Below are 21,308 nucleotides of genomic sequence, written 5' to 3'. Positions count from 1 at the left end.
TAGTCTCAAGGTAGTGGGTTTATGCCCCATATTTGGTTCCATAAATAAACAAAATCTCACAAAGATATAATAATCAATTTATTAAGGGGGTAATAATGAAAAAGACAAATTCACAGGTAGAGAGTAAGGCTGAAGCCACCACTGATCCTGGAACTCTTCTGTTGCTTGGTCCCCGACCAAGCCAAGCAAGAGCCAAAGCAAGAGAGTGAGAGTGCTCTCTCTCCAGCTTATCAGTTGTCACATAGCAGACAAGGCCACACCCCAAAGCCAGTACTTCTGGAAGAATAAATTCTCACAACACTATTCCTTTCTTCTGAGACAATTTTTGTTACATATATATATATATATATATATATACATATATATTTGTGTGTGTGTGTACTAAATGTTACTATATTATACATGTTCATAATAATGTGATTCTAATTCTCAGATAAAGAGGAATCAAGTGGATTAAAGTTACTAAATATAAGAAAATAGTATTTTAACTAGAAACTATGTACTATGGTTTAGAGGTTTTTGTTTTGACTATTAAAAGATTCCTATAAGAAAACATTACATTGTAAAATCAAGATTTAAAGAGATTGGTCTACCTTACCAATACCAAGGAATTGATAAGTCATTCAATAAACTATAAATTTGACTCAAATTTGTGAAATTTCAAACATATGCCCAATAGACTAGTGTTTCCTATTCAAGAAAATTGCTAAGTAATCTAAGAAACATTTATTTTTGCTCAAAATTTTATTCAATAAGAATCACCTTTTAAGATACAATTATATGATTTATATTAAGTCAAGTAACTTTGAGCCTACATGTATTAGATAAAAAACATATTTGGCAATATTTCTAAGCATGATTAACAAGTATCTAAAGTTATAAAATCACATTATCCTATGATGCTGAAGGGTTGTGTATACTTTGCAGTCTCTGGGGTGAAGACGTCTGTGGCTCCAGCAGATATTGTAATGGCTATGATAACACTGGAGGCCAGCCAGCCCTAACCACCACTTCAACACCTGACATAGAGAAGAATGAGATGCTTCATTTCTCCTCTCTGACTCTTGATGATCCCTCAGCCATCATATATCACATCTGTCCTTGACCTTCATTCTGCCACCCATCATCACAGCATCCCTGTTCTCATCAGCTGCCTCTTCAGGGCCTCCTTAATTTCCTTGTTGCGCAAACTGTAGATGAAGGGATTTAGGAAAGGGGTAACCACAGAGTAGACCACTGCCAAGGCTCGGTCATAGTCAAGGGAGTAACTTTTCTTCAGCCGCACATACATGAAGAGAATGCTACCATAGAATATGAGAACCACAGTGAGGTGGGATGCACATGTGGAGAAGGCCTTCTTCTTGCCTGCAGCAGAAGGGATCCTGAGTACTGTGCGGATAATTTGCAGGTAGGAGCTGAGAATCAGCAGGAATGTGGCCAGGATCTTGCAGGAGTTTACAATAAAATCTACCAGGACATTGACTGATGTGTCAGTACAAGCCAAGCTCAGCACAGGAGGGAAGTCACAAAAGATGTGTTGAATATGATTGGGACCACAGAAAGGAAGACGAGACACCAAGGAAATTTCTACCACTGGCCCTGCCAAGCCTCCCAACCAGCAGCCAATAGCAATCTTGGTGCAGAGTGTCTGGGTCATCAGGGTAGGATAATGGAGGGGCCGGCAGATGGCTAAGTACCTGTCATATGCCATTGCTGTCAGGAGGTAGCACTCGGTAGCTCCAAGAGAGTGGAAGAAATAGATCTGCAGGAGGCATCCAGAAAAGGAAATGGTCTTCTTCTCACTGAGCAAGTTTGCCAGCATCTTAGGGATGGTGGCAGCTGTGTAGCCAAGCTCCAAGAAGGAGAGAATGCTGACAAACTTGTACATGGGTGTGTGGAGCCGAGAGTCCATATGGACCAGCAAGAATATCAGCAGGTTTCCCAATATTGTAGTGAGGTAAATGGCAAGCAACAAGAAAAAGAGATAAGTCTGAACACCCTGAAGGTAAGGGAAGCCCAAAATGATGAATTCTGTTACCTGGCTCCAGTTTCCCGTGTCCATTGCTCAGCATTCATGTACTTATAAAGCAAATCTAGAAGATATAAGGGAAGAATCAGCCATTGGCATCTTCTCAAAAAACCTTTCAATGCCTTCCCCAGACTGCTAGAGTAAACTTTCCACTAGCACACACTTTGAGAAGTGATAATTCCACCCCTGCCCACTCTTCCCATCTTCAGTAATTAGAACTATCCAATAATTAGAACTAAACTGCCCCTTACTACACAACAAATCTTTGGCCCCACATCCCACCTTATAACTCACTTTTCTTGCTTACTGTAGGCTTCAGAACTTTGTCTTCCTTATTCATGGTGCATGTCGCCTTATATATTGTGTAAGAGCATCACTTATACTGGGAAGTATCAACAGTGTAGCAGACCAAGGATGTGCAATTCCCATTACATTTCTTGCTTTCTAACTTCAACTTGTTTGCTTGCTCAAGCTTTCGGCTCCTGAAACACTGATATTTTCATTCCTACCTCCTTATATTCACCCATGAAAACAAAACTAACACCACCTATTTGCAAAAATATCAGTCAGAATTTTAGGCCTCTTTGAGGCACTAGTAAAAATTGCAATAGAAACTAAGACAGTTTAAATAAATGGAGACTCAAATAGACCAAACAAATCCTACACCACCCTTCTCTCCTCCAAAATGGCCACTTTCTCAGTCTTCCCTATTTCCAATCTTAAATGCACTTCTCTTACTCATTATTGGTGCAGATAAAAGATATTTTTGGTCAATATAACTAGATATTGTTGAATATTTTCTAAACATTATAACTAGGCACAGACTCAGGGATTAACTAAACTATAGTGGCCAATGCTAAGAAACTCCTGTTTCCTTTTTTTGTGTGTTTTTCCTTACTTTACTTGTTATACAAAATTGTATGTATTTATCATGTATGGCATTGTGCTGTAAAGTGAGGAAGGATTGGACTCAGCTAGTTAAGTATGGTTTCAGGTAACTGTCATTTTGTGATGAAGCCACTTGACACCTGTTTTCTTGGTATTTTAAAAAATACAGTGAACTGGGATGTTGAGATGGCTCAGTGCACAAGTGCACTTGGTACCAAGCCTAAAAATATGAGTTTGATTCAGTGTCTTACATGGTAGAAGGAGAGAAAAGACTAATAAAAGTTGTCTTCTGTCCCCCACACCTTTGCCATGGCACACACACACACAGAAACATACATAAGCACACACACAAATAAAAATGTTTAAAATACAATATACTATTATTAACTAAACTCACCTTCTTGTCCAAAGACTTTAATATTCTAACTAACTAAATAAAGAAATAAGCAAAATACTTTCTCAGACTATTCTATCAGTATAGAAACATGACAATAATCTCACTCACTAAACAAACATGTTACACACGCGTATGACTCCACACATAATTACACATGCACCTCAATCCTCCAGTTCATGATATTTATATACTATTCATATAATTCATATAATTTGACATCTCTTTTCACTCACTTTTTCAGATCCAAGTCACTCAATATAATTATAAATCTCTGTTGATTTCAAAACTATTTTATCGTTTCTACTTAATTGGTCATTTCTAGCAGTAATAAACATTGATACAACATTGAAAGAAGCTCAAGGACCATCATAAATTTGAATTTCATTGAAGTGTTTGAATTTTTAAATATAACATGTATTCCATCTATTCCTATCCATTCATAAAGAAAAAAGAGCTTTCAACAGTTCCTAAAAGAAGGAAGAATGAAAGCAGTAGCATTATCCATCCTCACTAAATGCAGCACCTCCTGGGTCTGACTCAGACCAGCAAAGACTCATACTCTCTCCTGTAGGAAGAAAACTGTGTCCTCAAAAACTCCTACAGATGAACATCAAACCCCTGCCAGCACTGACGATGCCAGGTGGTGATATGACAGCCTTCTGTATTGTAGAAATGCTTAGACTGATAAAACTCTTCCTCCCTTTGACATGAGATCTGACTTCCAAGCACTCTTTTTATTCTATGGAGTGACCCTATCATTTTGATTGTGAGTCATGCTTTTAAATATCAGCATCATCAATATGTTCACCATTATCATCAAAATTTCATCATCAGGGGCTCCCTGCATTCAATATTGACTCATCTGTTTGTACTATTCCCACATTAAAACTTTGTCTCATTTGTAGGACCCTGAAGACACCTAAATCTCCATTTACCTCACGCTCACTTCTTTCTCTGGCTATGCACGATCAAAGTATCTTTTTCTGCTGCTCCCAGCAGTCATGTGCTGGGAAAATGTCTTAGCGGGTAAGAACTCTGTCTTGTCAAGCTTGAGGACTTTGGTTTGAATGTCTAGCACCTGCATGAAAAGCCAAGCTAGGCTGCTTGAGCCTGTTACCTATCAATGGCAGGCAAAAACAGGTGGTTCTCAAGAGTTTGCTGGCTCGCCATCCTAACTTCAGTGGTGAAATTTCAGTTTAATGACCTTGATTCAAAGAATTAAGACAGAGAGTGATAGAGGAAAAGAACCAACATCCCAGAATCCTACTCATGATCATCTGAACATCACACAGAGAAATATACAGACACAAAGAGACAGAGATAGAAATTTGAGAGAATAACAGAGACAGAGGAAGATCCATTCATACTTCCTCACTGCCCTTTCATTATATACTGATTCAGATTCTAAGTTATTCTTATCCTTATATTTTACCCTACAGAAATAGCTCTGTGAGCTTTTAAAAATGTTTATTTGTATAACTTTTGAATATATATATATATATATATATATATATATATATATATATATGACTCTGCATATAGGTATATACACGAAGGCCAGAGGTGCCAGATCCTAAGAAGCTGGAGTAAGAAAAAGTAGTAGTAGTGAGTCACCTAATGTGGGCATTGCGAACCTAATTCAGGTCCTTTGGAAGAACAGGGAGGTTTCTTAACTGCTAAGCCATCTCCTCAGCCCAACTGTAAGCCTTTTGAAATCAAAAAATAAATTCTGTACTTTATTTGCTACATAGAATTCTTGCACAATGTCTTATGTATCACCAAGGCAATGGCTGATGAAAAATATAATGTCAATCTAAATGCTTGTCCGTGTCTTTCATGAGGGTCATTTCCTTTGGTGTAAGAACTGGAGTAAGGGCTGTTAGAAGACATAGAATATTTACAAATTTGTACTTTTCTTAGTTAGGCCATATCTCACTTCTCATATTCCAAGAAGCTTTCAGAATTATTGTCTTACATTTTATTCTCTACTTCATTGTCCCTGACTTGTATCTACTGAGACATAAGCCCAAATGGTTGCAACTTAAGAGATCAACCCCTTCAGTTTCTCCATTTTACAAAGAAGGACATGGGGATCAAGAAAGGGAAGATGCCTTGTCAAAAATCACACACTTGCTTAAAAGCATATCCAAACTGCTAATTCTGAGACTAGGATCTTCACATTTACAAAGGAGAATATATGCCTGGCATGGTGGCACACATTTTTAACCCTGGTACATTCTGAACTATTGTGTGGAAACCTATCTTCAGAAAGAATGTATGAGCATAAATAACGACTTTTCAATAATATTCGTTTTGTGTTCTACACAATATGAACATTCCACGAACCCTAATTATTTGGTGAACTTTGTATTGCTGAATATTCTTGGTCTTTTCCTAATGACCAGCCTAGAAAGAAAGATGATAAAGTGTCTTCCTGACACATTCTTACTCACAGCTGGATAATGAGGATCCTTAGGGCTTGACTCTGGGGCCACAGGTGAGTCTACAGCTTGAAGAGAATTCCCCCATCACATCCTATTTCATTTCTTTGCAGAAACATGTGTAACCACTCATAAGTGATGCGTGAGTTGAGCTTTCTCACTTTGAGAAAACCTGCACAAGTAAATCAAACCTTAAAATATTCCCCTTTCATAATCTATATTCTTGATTGGGCAGATGTCTCTGGGCCTTCACAGCAGACCTCTTGAGGTTGCTAAGGTGTTCCTTTGGGAAGCGAACTGGCATCCATGAAGTTCATTACCCAGGAGTCCTTTGCTCCTGCCTGCTTAGCTTATTGCAACAATTACCATCAGTTCAAGATGCAAGACTCTCTTACTGCAGTGTTTTTTCTTTAGTGATTACCACCATAAAACTCCAAAACAAACTGAGCCCCTGCATTGCAAAACTCTAGAGAAAGAAATTTACACTTTCTCATACATGTAATAGAACCTTCATAAAATGTGACTGTCTTGGTTCCTGAGATGATGAAGAGAGACACAATCTGAGAACATAGAAACTATCACTGCAGGCCCTAATCCTGATTATTAGTAAAACTAGAGCAGTTTTATATCCTCTCTTTCACCAGTATATGGCAGTGTTAGCTTGCCCTGATTGCTACCTTAGGATTCTGGATTTCAATCTAGCGGCAACTTCAACTATTCATGTGAAACTAGCTAGCTACTTGATTAATCATCTAATTTCAAACTTTCCCAAAGAATGTAGTGTACATATTTATTCCTTAAAAATTAAGTAGGAGAGGTATTGAGGATCATGTTATATACATATATATTTAAAAATCACATTTCCATGTAAACATATTCAATTGTTATTTATCAGCTGAATATATCTGTAAAGAAGAGATGTCATTTCCCTCATGATAAAGAAATATCTAAGTGTGATAATGAGTGTGAAAAATTATGAACTCCGAGCTGTGTGGGATAACTTATGTAGGCTTTCCAGTTTTTAATTACAACCACGTTTTCAGAGTTCTAATATAAACTTCCTTTAGCTACCTCCTAACGTCTTACTAGACGATACATTCACACATTTATTTACAAAGGTTATTTGTCTTTTGATTATCCTAGGATATGTTAAACTGGTGTTGTGATTTTGTTGATTTACTTTGATTTAAGTTTTTGAAATTATTGCCTAATTATAAAATTTCTCCTTTCCCTTTCTTCCTTCCAAACCGTTCTTCACATACCTCCCACTCTCCTTCTAATCCATTGACTCTTCTTTCATTGTTATGACATGCACATATATGTATGTATATATATGTATATACACATATATTCCTAAATTATAAACTGCTCAGTTCATATAATATTACTTATATGATGTATGCTTTCAGGTCTGACACTGTTTAGCTCTGAACATCCAGTTGGTGAGGTTTTCCCTGGGGAAGACCAAATTTCTCACTGCCAGTTTTCTTCAGTTGCCTGTAGTTCTTTGTGTTGAGTTGAGGCCTCATGAGTTTTTCTCAGTCTGCTTTGGCATGTTCACTGGTGTCATTCTTGTTCAGCCAATGTTTGGGTACAACCTCACAGCGAAATACCTGATCTTCTGGCTCTTACAACACCCCTACTTACTCTTCTATAATGTTCCTTGTCCAGTTTGATCACATGCTCATTCAGACCCGGTCCAGCTGGATTTGATGAGCTCCCTTTAGAACAAGCACACTGTCCTAGTGGGTGGCCCAACCCCTCGGGGTCCAGACTTCCTTGCTTATCTTCTCCCTCCTTCTGCTCTTCTACTGGACCTTGGGAGCTCAGTCCGTTGCTCTGATGAGGGTCTCTATCTCTATCTCCATCTGTCGCCAGACGAAGATTCTATGGTGATATTCGAGATAATCATCAGAGTGATAGTGGGGCAAGGACAGTCAGGCACCCTCTACTCTGCTGCCCAAGGACCTAGCTGGGGACATCTACTGGGTAGGATTTTTGGCTGTTTTCCTGCTTGGAAGAATTTTGCCTTTAGGTATCATGGAAACTAGTCCTTAGAGGTTAGGCATTCAGATCCATTCTAGCTAAGGAAGTGGTGGGCCCTGTGTGTGAAGTGCATGATGTCTTCAGCAATAGAGACTCAACTCCCACCTTTAGGAAGCAGTGAAGGGCAATAGCAATAGGCTGTATGTTTTGGGAGCCTCTTGGACAGCCCTGGTAAGCAACTCGAAAATTTGCTCCTCATGTCTGATACAGGATTCTTTTTTCTTCTTCTTCTTCTTCTTTTTTTATTGAGAAAAGGAGAAAAGAAAACAAGTTTCCACCTCCTCCCAGCCTCCCATTTCCCTCCCCCTCCTCCCACCCTTCTCCCCCTCCTCCCACCGTTCTCCCCCTCCCCCCACTCCTTTCCCCCTCCCTCTCCAGTCCAAAGAGCAGTCAGGGTTTTCTGCCCTGTGGTAAGTCCTAGGTCCTCCCCCGTCCGTCCATATCCAGGAAGGTGAACATCCAAACTGGCTAGGCTCCCACAAAGCCAGCACATGAAGTAGGATCAAAACCCCGTGCCATTGTCCTTTGCGTCTCATCAGCCCTCATTGTTCGCCATGTTCAGAGAGTCCAGTTTTATCCCATGCTTTTTCAGTCACAGTCCAGCTGGCCTTGGTGAGCTCCCAGTAGATCAGCTCCACTGTCTCAGTGGGTGGGTGCACCCCTCGTGGTCCCGACTTCTTTGCTCATGTTCTCCCTCCTTCTGCTCCTCATTGGACCTTGGGAGCTCAGTCCAGTGCTCCAGTGTGGGTCTCTGTCTCTATCTCCATCCATCACCAGATGAAGGTTCTATGATGATATGCAAGATTTTCGTCAGTATTGCTCTAGGATAGGGTCATTTCAGGTTCCCTATCCTCAGCTGCCCAAGGAACTAACTGGGGACCTCGGCTTGGGCACCTGGGAGCCCCTCTAGGGTCAGGTCTCTTGCCAAACCTAAAGTGGCTCCCTTAACTAAGAATTGTGGTTCCGTGCTCCCCTGTCCAACCTTCCTTTATCCCAATCCTCCTAGATGCCCTATCATATGACAAAAGCATTTGTTCAACTATGTTCATAGCAGTATTATTTGTAATAGCCAGAACCTGGAAACAACCTAGATGCCCTTCAATGGAAGAATGGATGAAGAAAGTATGGAATATATACACACTAGAGTACTACGCTGCGGTAAAAAACAATGACTTCTCGAATTTTGCATGCAAATGGATGGAAATAGAAAACACTATCCTGAGTGAGGTATCCCAGACCCAAAAAGATGAACATAGGATGTACTCACTCATAATTGGTTTCTAGCCATAAATAAGGGTCACTGAGTCTACAATAGGTGAATCTAAAGAAGCTAAGTAAGAAGGGGAACCCAAGGAAAAACATATAGTTATCCTCTTGGCTAAGGGAAGTAGACAAAATTGCCGGGGAGAAAATTGGGATCTTGGGGGTGGGGTGCGATGTGGGTAAGGGGAGATGGGGAGAGAAAAGTGAGAAGGGGAGGATGGGGGAAACTTGGGGAAACAGGATGATTGGGATAAAGAAAGTTGGTTAGGGGAGCACGGAAGCACAATTCTTAGTTAAGGGAGATTAACTTACAAAAGAAATGGAAACTATAAAAAAGTTGGCATAGCAATTCCATTATCAGATAAAGTAAACTCTTACCTGAACTTCCTCAGAAGAGATAAAAAGTGAGGAAAGTCACCAAATAATTTAATAACTCTAAGTATGTATATATCCAATGCTGGGGCTCCTAATTTTATATAAAAAATACTAAAGTGCACTAAATGTCAGATATGTATAGATACATTAAGAGTAGGTGATGTAATATCCATCTTTCGTCTTTAGCTCCACCCAACAAAAAAATCAAGCAAGAAACTTCATAGTGAAGTTATATGACAGACTGATTGGATTTAAATGATATCTATAGAATATTTAGCACAGTGGTTAGGAAGACACATTCTTTTAAGTGGTACTTGGAAACTACTTTAATACCAATTACATTATAATTCACAAAGTAAGTCGTAAGAAATAAAATAGAGAGGAATAATTTCTTGCATCATCATATCATAAAGAAATAAACTAGAAATCTACAGAGACAGAAATTACATGACTATTTGGAGACTGAACAAAGAACATTTTAAGGAATATTGATCCATTGAAGATATCAGTGAGGAAAATATTTTATAAATACAGTAGATGGTAGAAAATGATGAATATTAGGACGGAAATGGATGAAACAAGAACACAAAAACAATACATAAAAAAGAAACAAAGCTGGATACCACTAGAAAAGTTAGTAAAAGGGAGAGAAGATAAAAAGTAACAAAATTAACAATGGAAGGCAACTGTTTCACAAACCAAAGTAATTAAAATGCTTAGAATATATCCCCAAACCTGTAAAACCTATAAGAAACTGATAAATGCCTAAACATATATGTCTTACTAAAACTAAATCAAGACATTATTAACAACTCATATAGACCCATATTGAGTAGCATGATTGAAGAAGTAAGTAAAAGGCCCTCTACAAAGAAAAGACCAGGGCTAAATACATTGTTCAATTCTACAGTTAAGATGTGATACCAACACTTTACAAATGACCCCACATTTGTGAAAGGGGAAGGACTCTACCAAACTCATTCTACAAAGTCCAATATCAGAACTAGTTAAGGACAAAATAAAATTAAATTAAAAAATAAACCTAGTGTACAAAAATTATCAATGAAACACTTCCAAAACAAATTTGAAACGCATTAAAAAAAATCATGCATTACCACCACCTTGCAGGTTTCAGCCCAAAGACGCACGATTTGTTCAACATATGCAAATCCATGAAAGTAATGCACTATATAAATATATTTAAGAACATAAATCTTAGTCTTAGAAAATGTGATTAACTTTCTAATTGCATAAAAGCAAATATACCTACACATAGAAATAATTTCACATATTTTTAAGGAAAAAATAATTTAATGAAGATCAGTCACACACATGAACTCACAGCAGTGGTGATAGCATATACAAAAGCCATGTAAACTTAGGCCAGACAAAATCCCAGCAGGGAGGGGGAGGTGGGCATTGATTCCAACAGTAGTAAAGAGCTATTAGCAATTGACAGCTACTGAGAGAGGGAAAGTCAGTTTCTGTAACAATTTAGCTCCTGCTCAACCATACTCCAGTGAAGACCACTCATTTAAGAATATATGGTCAGTAGAAATGGGACTTACTAAGTAAAAAAAAAAATCAAATAAAACACAAAGTTGAGTAGGTAGGAAAGGGGGCTGGATCTGAGAGGAGTTGAAAGAAGGAGAGAATATGATCAAAATACACTATAAAAAATTTTCCAAGAACTAATAAAAAAGTGAAGATCAGGTTGAGTATTCACAAAGGATTTCCAAGACACTGTCATTTGAAATGACATTAAGATACTGATTGATTTGGTGTGAGGGTAGGTGTGTATACATGCCATAGAGTACCTGTGGAGGTCAGAGGACAACTTTATGGAGTTAATACTCTCCTTCCACCATGGTTCTATGGCTTGAATCCAAGTCATCAGTTTGCATCCCAAGTGCTTATTCTCATGGAATAATCTCACTAGCTCTGAAAGTGATATTGAACCAACACAATTGGGAGGAATGAGTCACTAAAGTGTTGGGGGAAGTGTTAAGGTTCTGAAACCAAAAAACATCATATTATATAAGAAGTGATAATACCTCTGAAGAAAGACCCTGGATACACTAAGGGAAAGATGAAGGATGAAAGATCCTTATTATATTAGGGAAATAGCACATAAGAATTTTGTCTAGTTTTAAAAGCTGTGGTAAGGCTTTAGATTTCACTCTATCAGTAACTGATTTTCCTAGGTTTTGGAACTACTTATATAATTTAGGTTTAAAATATTGGATCTTTTACAAGATATATTTTAGTGTGTGTATGTGTGTGTGTGTGTGTGTGTGTGTGTGTGTGTGTGTGTGTATGTGTGTTGTGTGTTGCCTATGTGGATATCTGTGGACCATATGCATTCCTGGTGCCACCAGAGGTTAGAGGAGGGGATTGGGACTCGAGTTACAAGACGGTTGTGAGTCATCATCTTGAGAAATAAAACACTGAACCTTTATAAAAAATAGTCAACGTTTTTAATTGCTGAGCCATCTCTGGAGCCCTTAAAATATTAGATCTTATATGGAAGCATATAATGCAGCTCATATATGAAAGGCGCTAATTCATACCAGGATAGCACACTAAAAATAATCAGAAACAGGTTCAAAATGTATTTTGAGGAAATATCAGCATGAATTAATTATGAACTGAAAATAGGGTGGAGGAAAATGAAGCAAATATAATAATGCAAATTTACAGAGATATAAATGCATCTAATTAATGCAAATTTACAGAGATATAAATGCATCTAATTCCCAAGGTCAAGACTGTGAAATTTTTACTTTTGGAATGTCAAAATGCAAATTCCTGGACTATATCTACATAGGGTTTTGAGCTATGTCTTACAGAATCTACAACTCAAAAGAGATTATTTCAGTCTTAGATGCAGAAAACTTCTACTATCATAATATTGCTAAGAATCATATTTAAAGCAATAAGAATAACTAAGAATCTAGAGACACAGTACTATAAAATAAAGAATACCAAAAGAGACTTACTTGGGAAATGAGAAATCTAAAATCTATTGATATCATGAAAGTCAAGACACACATATTTTAAGGAGAAAAACTGGTCATGCATGTTAAGATTTAAAGAATGAGGAACAAGATAGCCCCACTGGATTCAGCTTCATTAATATTTTTGGCAAAAATTTCCTTTCAAATCTGGAACAAAGCCACAGGGAAATGGGTTGAAACTAAACGAAAGGGAAAACGAGATAAGTGTTGGACTATTTAGTTGGAAAGGGGGAGAAGAAAAATTGACCTCTACATGGTCAGAAATGTGTGGCAAGAGAAGGTACTTGTTTAAAACTATGAATTGGATACTGAATGTTCTTAATGCAGAGAACACTGATCAAGTTAAAATAGGAAGGGTGCAGATACAGAAAATGAAAGAAAGAAAGAAAGAAACAAAGAAACAAAGAAACAAACAAACAAAGAAGAGAGAATATGGATTCCTGAGCCTGTGTAACAAGGAAGCAAGATTGATTAAGACCAGCTCAAATGTACATAGATACTTCTAGAGGTGAACATTGAGTAAGGAGTGGACTTTGGTAGAAAGTCAATGATGAGTTGGACTAGCTTTCTCCCCCTTCTTGAAGATGGTCCTCTTGACAGCCTGAATGAGTTCCTTGTTTCGAAGACTATAGATAATAGGATTGGCCAAAGGTGTTAACACAGAATAGACTACAGCCAGAGTCCGATCAAGAGTTAGTGAATAGCTCTTCTTTAGCCGAACATACATGAAGATGATGCTCCCAAAGAATATGAGGACCACAATGAGATGTGAGGCACATGTGGAAAAGGCTTTTTTTCTTCCGGCTGCTGTTTTTATCTTCAGCACAGCACCAATGATTCTCCCATAAGAAGTCATGATGAAAAGGAAAGTGATCAGGATGATGAAGGCATTGACAGCAAAGTCCACCAGAACATTAGTGGATGTGTCCTTGCAGGCCAGGCTCAGAAGGGGTGGAAAATCACAGAAGATGTGTGGGATTTCATTGTAGTTACAGAAGGGGAGTTGAGAGACCAGGATGACCTCAGAAATAGGACACAGGAAACCACAAGTCCAGCAGGCAGCAGCCATCTTGACACAAAGTGTTGTGGTCATAATTGAAGGGTAGTGGAGGGGCCGACAGATGGCCAGGTATCGGTCATAGGCCATGGCTGTGAGAAGGTAGCATTCAGAGGCCCCAAGGGAGTGGAAGAAATAGGTCTGAAGGAGGCATCCTGCAAAAGAAATGGTCTTCTTCTCACTGAGAAGATTAGCTAGCATCTTGGGGATGGTGGTGACTGTATACCACAACTCCAAGAAAGAGAGAACACTGACAAAGTGGTACATGGGTTTGTGAAGAGTTGCATCCAGTCGGATGACTAGGAAGATGAGCATATTACCACCAATGGTGAACAGGTATGCCAACAACAGCAAGACAAAAAGCCAGCCCCTGATGTGTCCCACATTGGGGAAGCCAAGGAGCACGAACTCAGACAGGCTAGAGAAGTTGTGTTGATCCATGGGAAGCTGAAGAGGACAAGGAACGATTGAAAAGCTGAGTTAGAAGGATTGCCAGTCTAACCTGATGATTTATTTATCTTTCGCCCTAATAAATTTAAAGGAAACATTTTACTTACTGTCATTAATACTAATAGTATTAAAACTAAATAACAACTAGCTCTGGTTTTGAATATATTCAGTGAGAAAGGTACTATTGTCATACCCATTTTACACAAGGGAAACATGAGGAGAAATAGGTTGTGACACTATGCTATTTTATTTCTGTTCTATGAACAGAATTTTTGTTCTATGAACACCAGTTCATAGAAAGAAAATTTCAATTTCTGTACTCCATATTGCTCAACTCTAAGCCATGCAGCTTTTCCAAAGTCATTTGTAGACTTTCCCTCAGCCCAGGCCAAAATGATGAGATAGTATATGACATTGGTGAAGCAGATTTTACTTGCCCTCTAACTAAAATCTATTAATATTCATCAAACAAGGATATCTTAGGACTAAGGAATACAAAACTCAACAAGGTGCCATCTCTGACCTCAGAGCTTGCAGTCACATCACCACAGGTAGGTATGCCCATCAGTCTTCTCAACACAACCTGTGACATTTAAAACACTATGGAGTGGCAGGAAGGTGCTCACTTGTCAGACAAGAATTATGGAAAGGGAATTCTCAGAAAAGGAAGGCACTGAGCCAACTTCTCCAAGCAGAGTAAGAATCAATGGCAGAGGAAAAGAAGCACTACAGATAAGTATTCTCTTCTGGGCTGTAAGAAACCCAGGAAAGGAACTGTAAAACTCACCCAGCCACCTAGGACCCTATCTCAAAAGATGCCACTAAAGAATAATTAGAAAGAGTCGTACAGTCATGTGTAGACAGACTGCCAACACAGCTGAAATGTAATTCTTACGATAAGAACCTCAGAGGTGGATGAGCGTAGGTGTCTGTGGATGCCCCTGACATGAAAAAAAAGATAGTTGAGCAGCACATTTAATGATGAAATATAGGTTTAAAATTAGGAAGGATAAAGTAGCAATAAATAAAAACCCCAGTATTTTCAGAAAGCTAACCAAAATATATAGGAATAGATGGATAACTTAAGTGAAATCCCATCTTAAAATGCACGGGACATTCTCATTGTTCTCAAGCATAATGTGAACAATATATCAAAAGAAAGGAAAGGAAAAGATTGCAAAGAAAAGAAGGGTAATAGAAAGGGGAAAGATAGTAAGAGAGGAGCAATCGATATGTTACTTCATTTGTCTAAAAATGGCAGCCAGCCTCAGCCACTGTGTCCACCAGAGCACATACTGATTTCATAATGGCCATCTAATTCCAACCATCATATTAAAAATTACCAACTTTTTTTGTCTTTTTCAACTTAACCTTTAAAATAATGGTTGCTACAATAGAGGTATTAAATAAAAATTATTTAGCCAAGCTAATTAAATAATTAGCACACCAGACACCTTCCCTTTGATTTATACCACTCACTCTAACTCAACTGCCCCCCAGCCCTAATGCCCTCATATAGAGATAAACTTACAGATTTTATGTTTGAAAATGCAAAATACATGCAAAGCAATTTCTGCTTAAAAGATTCCTCTTAAATCTGTCATAAACTATGAATTCACCTCCCCAATTATAAGAGATGGATATCAAGAGAGTATTTTGTGCTTTATTGCTTTATGGGTAACTTTACCCCTCTTGACCACTAGTTTCTGATTTAATTCTCATTCTTTCTTCCCTTTCTGTGACCTACCTCTTGTATCCTTCACAATCAGGTCAAATATTAGCTCATTAATGAAGTCTTTTGTTTTTTTCCTTTCCTAGAAAAAGTTCTTTATTCCTTTTATACATCATATTATTCAGAGTAGCTAATTAACATAGAGTTGCTACCTTATACTAAGTCTATCTTTTCTACAAATTGGGGATATCTTTGAGAGAACGTACACACTCTGCTAATTAAGGAATATCCCCAATAAAAGATGGAAATGGCAAGCACAGAGTTCAGGTTTCTTGTATGCTACTTCCCCCTATACCCACATTAAGTTACACCTTTCCATCTGCATACAGAATCCCCATCCTGTCTGTATCGTAAGATCAATATATTCCAATTAATTTTCCCTGATCTGTATACACTCCTGCCTTTTTATACCTCCAGCCCAAATAAATAAAAGAAATATGTCTAATTATCTGCTGTGTCTAAGAAACTGTTCGTTAGATAGTGTTCTTTCTACAAATGACCTTGTCTAAAGCTAGCTGTATGTTAATGTCAAAGGAGGCCTGGCAAGCATGACATGCTTTTCAGAACCACTCCGAAGACTTCTGATCCTTAAATTCCTTCTCTCAAGATGCTTAATACCTTCACTAAAAACGCTGGGTAAGGCTCTCTTTAGGTACTTACCAAGAACACCTGTCCCCGAGAAAAGCAAGAACTTATAGAAACCTGTTTTTATGTCATCTGCACGGTAGCTTGCCTGCATCATCACCCACTCTACAGAGTACACAGTAGTGAATCTCTCACTGGATTGGGAAGGATAGGAGCCAAGCTGACCTTTAATACCCTTTGTGATCTGATTCTGTAAAGTTTGTAGAGATGGAATTTTTTAAATTTTATAAAATTTTATAATTTTAAATTTTATAAAATTTTTATGAGTTATCTCTCCACTGGATCCTACTCCCTGGATCTTAAAACGGTATCTGCTTTCAAATCCATTATTCCCACCTGTTCAATCCCTGTTCAATCCCTGTTCCTTACAGCTAGTTAAGCCCAGTTAACTGACCAACCACTATACATCGCCTGTTTCTGCCTTGTCTGGCTCTGTGTCTGCAATAGATGAAGGCTGGATTGAACAGCACTTTCTCCTCCTTCGTGAATCTTATCCCCACAACCATGGTCCCTCGAGATAAAGAAACAAGTTTTAGGTCACTTGGGGAACAAGAAAGCATGAAGTGAGAATAAGGCTCATTTGGGCTTCTTGGGGGACTCATGGAAGCAGTGTTTACTCCTGAGAGGTAGTTTCAGGTAATTCATCCATTTCATTCGCTCCCTCGCTACCCTGTTTCTAGTGACTCCTTAACAAAAAGAAAGTCTAAGATTTCTTGGTATTTCTTTTTCTTTGAGAAGCCTCACTGATAACAGCTACCACTTTTGAAATAAAGAATGGATATGAATTCTTAATGGTTTTCCAATTAAAAATCTACTTTCTGAACTTTGGCTGGTTATTAGATAGTTCCCTAAGCCCAGTGCATGCATAAGCTAATACAATTTTCACAGTCACTCTGTAATGTAATAATAATACTTATTAGTTCAATTTATTTTCAAGGAAACTAAGAGAGAGTATCCAAAACTGTGCCTTGAGTTACACACATACCTGCCTCAGTATTGTAAATAAAGCACAAAGGGCCTATGATAACCGGGTATGTTAGCATTGCCTTCCAAAGTTTGGAAGCAGTCAATAGAATGTAATCAAAGTCAGTTTTTTTTCCCAGTGTATACAGTGTATGTCTGTGGGACTGGAATCAAGAAAACAGAAGAAAGCAAAAGGCCAGAAAGCACGGAAATAACTAAACAGAGCTGGGAAAGGCGATGGATTCCATGTCAGGGCTCAGAATCACCAGTGGGCAGATGCCATGCTGGATGCCAGTGCATCAGTATGCAGTAACTCATTGATTTTGTCCTAGTATACCCTTTGTTCTGAAATTATAACTTAATTCATACAGTTTTTCCCAGTCTGTACTTTTACAATAGCATATACTTTTACTAAGGGACAGGCAATTATTTTTCTTTAAGAGCCAGATAGTAAATACTTTTAAGTTGTCAGTTTTCCAGGCTCCATAAGAAGTACTCAACTTTGTCTTTGTAACACATATGTAACCATTTCTAGTATGGGAAAATATGCCTAAGGTTCTACTCTGGTAGAAACATGCCTGTAGAAACAGATTCCAGATCTTATTTGGCCCAAAGAGTGTATGTGAACCAAGAATTTGGCAGTCCATACATGGATGCAAAACTTATGTATATGCATAAGCAACAGAAAACCCACCCTCCATCCTCCCACTTCCCACCTACCACCCACCTACCCACATGACCGTGCGCATACACACACACACACACACACACACACACACACACACACACCTTTATATGATTTTATTTTAAGTAACGTTTACTTTATTCTAGTGTTTTGAGAATGACATCACTTAAAATCATCCTGAGAAAAAAAATCTCTGTCTTTCCCAGACAGTAAGCATGCAACCACAGCATCCCAAATGCACAGAAAAAAAAGATTTATTCTCATATAAGCTTTCTATTCTTTGAATTGGCATACTTTTAAAATTTTTATTTTTAGTGACTTCTATTGCTACATCCTGACACATAAAATATATACACAGTGTACTCTCTATGAGTGGATTTGGCAGAGACAACTTTCTAAAACCTGAAGAGGACAGAAATCAAGGAACAAATGTTATTTAAGCGTCCTGAAGATGGAATAAAAAATTAAACATATCATCTCTTTAGAAGGGACAAAAAACGAACTGAAAATGTTAAACGGATTATTACTTTTCCAGAAATGTTTATTCCATTTTTATGGATAAAAATATATAAACTATATAGTTTCTGAAATCTTCTCACTAGACAGTTGTGAGTGCTAGCCAAATTGAAACAAATCTGTTAAATATGTGAGATCAATATTACCCATGCTTGTCAGTCTTTCTTAAATATAGCACTCAGGTATTTTTGTTATGTAATGGACAAAAGAAGTCAGAACACTACTGCTAGAAATTTTATGATCCATATACAATGTAAAAATTCACAAGTACCATGAGTTCTTCATAAACCAGGCAAATTGGAAAATCCATGGTAGGCCACATTCACCATTGATTAGAGGGTTGCATTCTGGGGAAGATGGGCCCATAAAAGTCTATGGCTCACAGACACCTGTGTTTCTTTGTGATTCTCAGAACAATAAATGTTCTGTAGAGAAGAAAGATTAAGAAGAAGGAGGAAAATGAGAAGAAGAAAGAGGAGGAGGAGAAGGCGGAGGAGGAGGAGGAGGAGGAGGAGGAGGAGGAGGAGGAGGAGGAGAAGAAGAAGAAGAAGAAAAGAAGAAGAAGAAGAAGAAGAAGAAGAAGAAGAAGAAGAAGAAGAAGAAGAAGAAGAAGAAGAAGAAGAAGAAGAAGAATATGAAGTATGAAGTTGGGTCATTATAGAGGTAGGGAGAATAGGGAAGGAGAAGGAGGATAGAATCAAAGTACACTGTATAAAAAATTCAAATAAAAAGAGTTAAAAACACATAAAGTTTGGAAGGAGAAGTGGTGGTGGAGGATAGGAAGGAATTGGATAGGAGAGTGGGAGATGGTTGTCTTTAAAACACATTACATGTGTGTATGAAGTTATCAAACAATAAAATAAAATAGACCTGTAAGGGGCTTGAAAACAGGGAGGCGAAAGTGCTCTGACTTCTCTCTTTGCAGCTTTCCATGGTTCATAGGCTAGTTTTTCACAAACGAGGATGTGTCCATGATGTTTGCTGGTTTCCAATTTAAAGTGTAGACCATGACGGTATTACTTTCTTAGACCTCCAGTCACCGAGGCACCTTTGTTTCCCATCCCATTCTCTTCAAACTAGGGAAAACCTCCATTCCATCTTCCAATGTGTTTGATCACAGTGTTGCTCAAGAGCTCCAAGTTTTTGGGTTTCTCTTCGTTTTCTGTATCATAGCTCACTGTTCGCCAACTCAACATTTGTCCAGTGTACCCTTCCAATCTTCCTGTAACTAATCTCAATATCTTCTGGATCATTCTCCAAAATCCAGTTTGAACTGCAACCTCATAATCAGCCTAGGTTCTAGAAATTAACACATTTCAATTTTTTTCTGCCCCCCCCAAAAAATCCCCTGAACTTTATTTACTTTTTTTGCTGTGGTTATTTCCTCAAATATGTGTCCTCATCCACTCCTATATTAGTAGATTCCGGGACTATATTTCTTCTCCAACAGGTTTTCAATTTATCCTCATCCAGGACTACTTTTGTTGACTATTTCACATATTATTATTGAAACATCTAGTTTATGATTGACATAAGTAACCAGTTAAATCTTGCAATTTTCCACTGGGTGGATTATAAATATGTAGACTCTATAGAGTCAATTCAGCAAAGCCTTAATCCTCTGTTTAACCCTCTTAACAGCTTCCTTCACTTCCTTGTTGCGAAGGGTATAAATAATAGGGTTGAGGAAAGGGGTGAGAAACGTGTATACCAGGGCAATAAGCTTGCCTCTGCCCTCAGCTCGGATCTCTGGTGGCCCTACATAGACAATGAAGGCAGAGCCGAAGAACAGAGTCACTACAGTTATATGGGAGGAGCAGGTGGAGAAGGCTTTGGCACGGCTGGCAGCTGAAGGCAGTTTCAGCACAGCTTTAGCAATACCCCCATAGAGTCCCAAGATAAGGACAAGGTTGCATGTATTGATCATACCGATCACAGTAATATAAACCCGAGCGTGCCAGCTTGTGTCCACACATGCCAACTGCATGACTGGTGCGAGGTCGCAAAAGTAATGGGCTACCTCTTTCAAACAATAGGGTAACGTGGCAGTGAGACCAGCAGGCACCAGGGCAGCTGAGAAGCCAGCCACCCAAGTACCTGCAACTAGCCGTAGCTGTACCTGTCTACTCATGAGTACATGGTAGTGAAGTGGGCGACAGATGGCCAGGTAGCGGTCCAGAGCCATGACACCTAACAGGTAACACTCAGTCATGCCCAAGGAATGGAACACATACAGCTGGACAAAGCATGCAGTCGACGGGATGGGTGAACGTCCGCGGAGCAGGGTATGTAGCAAGGTGGGCACTGTGGTGCTGACATACCAGAGTTCCAGGAAGGAGAGGACACTGATAAAGAAATACATGGGAGTGGACAGCCCCGAATCTGCTTGAACAAGGACAATGATGAACAAGTTCCCTGCAAGTGTGAGGAGATAGATGGACAGGGTTCCGAAGATTGCAAGATGTTGCAGGGTACCAGTGGGAGTAAAACCAGCAAGGATGAAGGTGTGGGTCCAGGTGTGGTTAACATGATCCATGATTCCTGGGAATGAGAGATAAAGGCACCAAATGAGCAGCTTTAGGCTTTTAACTCTTGAAATAAAAGATGAGATGACACAAGCAAAGAAATAGCACAGTCTACCCAATACATTCCCTCTAGTCTATAAAAGAGGAGTCAATACTGGAAGTCAGGAGTGATTTGCTCAATATCTGTTCCTTTCTTCATGAACCACCAATTGTAGACTATGAGAGAAGTGCCTGGGGTCTAGAATTTTCTCCTTTCTGCATGAACAAAGCAAGACAAAA

At 38.6% G+C, this 21,308-nt stretch overlaps 3 protein-coding genes across 3 annotated transcripts; all 3 read right to left on the bottom strand.

Moving 5' to 3' along the window:
- Positions 1-1,126: 1,126 nt before the first annotated feature.
- Positions 1,127-2,062, bottom strand: LOC142858383 (olfactory receptor 6N1). Its single transcript, XM_075987569.1, has one exon. It carries the CDS (start codon positions 2,060-2,062, stop codon positions 1,127-1,129), a length of 936 nt encoding a protein of 311 aa, XP_075843684.1.
- Positions 2,063-13,000: 10,938 nt separating this feature from the next.
- LOC142858382 (olfactory receptor 6N2) lies at positions 13,001-13,954 on the bottom strand. Its single transcript, XM_075987568.1, has one exon. The coding sequence runs from the start codon at positions 13,952-13,954 to the stop codon at positions 13,001-13,003; it is 954 nt and encodes a 317-aa protein (XP_075843683.1).
- A 6,147-nt stretch (positions 13,955-20,101) lies between these two features.
- On the bottom strand, positions 20,102-21,040 carry LOC142858381 (olfactory receptor 6N2-like). Its single transcript, XM_075987567.1, has one exon. The coding sequence runs from the start codon at positions 21,038-21,040 to the stop codon at positions 20,102-20,104; it is 939 nt and encodes a 312-aa protein (XP_075843682.1).
- Between the last annotated feature and the right edge of the window lie 268 nt (positions 21,041-21,308).

This window comes from Microtus pennsylvanicus, chromosome 10 (assembly GCF_037038515.1).
Source record: "Microtus pennsylvanicus isolate mMicPen1 chromosome 10, mMicPen1.hap1, whole genome shotgun sequence".
Lineage (NCBI taxonomy): Eukaryota > Metazoa > Chordata > Mammalia > Rodentia > Cricetidae > Microtus > Microtus pennsylvanicus.
Note: the sequence above shows the minus strand (reverse complement) of the source record. Positions and strands in the feature narration are given on the sequence as shown.

What these genes read in the sequence shown, in the direction of transcription:
- LOC142858381 (XM_075987567.1), bottom strand. Translation starts at nt 21,040, where the DNA reads ATGGATCATGTTAACCACACCTGGACCCACACCTTCATCCTTGCTGGT.
- LOC142858382 (XM_075987568.1), bottom strand. Translation starts at nt 13,954, where the DNA reads ATGGATCAACACAACTTCTCTAGCCTGTCTGAGTTCGTGCTCCTTGGC.
- LOC142858383 (XM_075987569.1), bottom strand. Translation starts at nt 2,062, where the DNA reads ATGGACACGGGAAACTGGAGCCAGGTAACAGAATTCATCATTTTGGGC.